Genomic DNA, 2,493 nt, shown 5'->3' on the forward strand with positions numbered 1-2,493 from the left:
AGTTCAAGGTGATATAGTTCAAAAAGTTGTGCTATTAACTAGGTGGAAGCCCATAAATAAAAGAATTGTGGCATAACTTGAACTATCCCATGATTTGAGACAATAATAGCCTCATCAGATGCTGCCATCTAAATGGCAATATCTATGTCTTCTTGTTTATGTTGTCAAATGAAACACAAAGCCAAGTGTAAAGGATCATATATTACTATAATAATATACACAATTCATTCTTATATAGTGCTTGGTAAATACTTTCCTCATAACAATCCTATGAAGTAAACAGTGTAAATAACATCATGGTATATTGTTACTTTAGAGTTAGAATCAGGTAAACCTGAGTTCAAATTTTACCTCACATATTACTATATGACCCTAAGCAATTTGCCTTTCTTGGACTCAATTTCCTTATCAATAAAATTAGGAATATAACAATAATAGTATCTAAATCATAGAAATATTATGAGAATCTAATGATCTAAAACAGAGGTGTCTATCAGAGGACCAGCAGGTGTATTGCAGCTGCAACACTCCCCAGTAAAACCCCAATCAGATAAAAATGCAATTGGGAAATATTTAACAAAATAAATAAAAATATAACATACATATGCTAATGTGTGGTCTTCTAAGTCAATATACTGTCTCTAGGGATCCTTATGTATGATTTCATGATCTCCATTTATATTTTGAATTTAACACCATAATCATAACACTAAAGTGTTATATCAATATTATTGAGTCTGATTCTGCTCAGTCCCACAGACTTTTGTCAATGGTGTTTTCTCAGCATAGAAACTGGAGTGGTTTCCCATCTCCTTCTCAAGTGAGCTCCCATTTTACAGATGTCAAATAGGGATTAAGTGACTTGCCCAGGATGATATAGCTGATGTGTCTGAGGCCAATATTAAACTCAAATATTCCTGACTGCAAACCCAGTGCTCCATCCACTACACCACCTAGCCACCCCCTATAAAAATATTTGCTTTTATTTTTACTCTACATATGAAACTACGGAAATTAAAGAAAGTTAAATGATATTCTTAAAACAATGTTGTCAGAAAGTATCAAGGCTTGTAGAGAGAAACTGACAAAATCCAATGGTCTTTCCATTGTAACACATTCTCTTATATATCTATCAATGAGAATTCTAATTCAGCTTTGCTTTGAGATAAAAGATAGAAAAGGTGTTTTCTCACTTTATATAAAGTTTATATTTGGAAGGTAAGTAGAAAAGAATTCAAAATCTGAAGTTAACAATAACATATGAGAGAAAACAAATAATAATTAAGCTACAAAACTGATGAAATGAATTCAATTGTACCTCAAAGGTAGCCATCATTCTTTGAAGACACAGCACATTCCTATCTAGCCAGTAAAGCTACCTAAGTCTTTTACAATGAGTTTAAAAACCTCTTTATATATCATTATAAGTGAAAATAATGGGATTCTTCATGCAAATTAGCATTTTTAAAAAGCTGGAGAGGTGTGTCACATTTCCAAGTCAAATATATAAAAGCTCCATGGAGAAGAAGAAATTCAAACTTTGGTAACTTGCTCCTAGCAATCTAGCAAAATCTTCAACTTCTGCTATCATGACTCGCTTCTTCTGCTGTGGAAACTATTTCCCAGGATATCCTTGCTATGGTACCAACTGGCATAGAACCTTCCGAGCCACTCCCTTGAACTGTGTTGTGCCACTGGGCTCTCCTCTGAACTATGGACAAGGTTGCAATGGCTACAGCTCACTAGGTTATGGCTTTGGTGGTAGCAACTTCAGCAACCTGGGTTGTGGATATGGAGGCAGCTTCTGTAGACCTTGGGGTTCTGGCTCTGGTTATGGCTACAGCACCTATTGAAAGCATGAAGACAGACAACAGAGTGAACAATTTTAATATCAATTGAATCATCTAAAGTCCAAGAAGAGGTTCCAGGAAGCATTGAAAGGATCAGATTTCATCTATTGCTGTCTACATTTTGCCAGATTATCAGCAAAAGTTTAGCAGCTTGATGTTCCTGAGAACCCAGCTCTTGAGACCTCAGAGTTCCTTTGCCTAAACTAAAACTCTTAAAGTCATATGATGACTTTAATTTTTCCTGAATGTTAACAATGAAACAAATATTTCACTTCAAGTTTGCTCTGTGATTGTTTCTCTACTTCTGCCAGGATGTATTTCATGTTGGAGTGAGAAGGGTGTTTGGGATTTAGCTTACTAATAAAACTACTGCATTTGAAATACCAACCTTCTCTTTGTCCTGATTATTTTTATTACTGTGTGCTCTTTATTTACTAATTTAGCAGTCAAAGTTATTGACTTGTAGGGAGAACTATGATCAAATCCTGTGAATTTATGCCTTGGCAAAGAAAATTGGCATCTTACTGATCACTTTTTGTTGTAATGTTTACTTTTGAACCTTCTTAAATATAGCTGTTTGTCCTCCCCCTTTTGACTGTGAGTTCCCTGACAGCAGGGACTGTCCTATGACTTTCTTTGTATT

General features: G+C 34.9%; 1 protein-coding gene across 1 annotated transcript; it reads left to right on the top strand.

The window, feature by feature from the left end:
* Positions 1-1,589: 1,589 nt before the first annotated feature.
* On the top strand, positions 1,590-1,853 carry KRTAP7-1 (keratin associated protein 7-1). The gene has a single exon (XM_074232113.1). It carries the CDS (start codon positions 1,590-1,592, stop codon positions 1,851-1,853), a length of 264 nt encoding a protein of 87 aa, XP_074088214.1.
* The last annotated feature ends 640 nt before the right edge of the window (positions 1,854-2,493 follow it).

The sequence above is a fragment of the Macrotis lagotis genome, chromosome 1 (genome assembly GCF_037893015.1).
Source record: "Macrotis lagotis isolate mMagLag1 chromosome 1, bilby.v1.9.chrom.fasta, whole genome shotgun sequence".
NCBI lineage: Eukaryota > Metazoa > Chordata > Mammalia > Peramelemorphia > Peramelidae > Macrotis > Macrotis lagotis.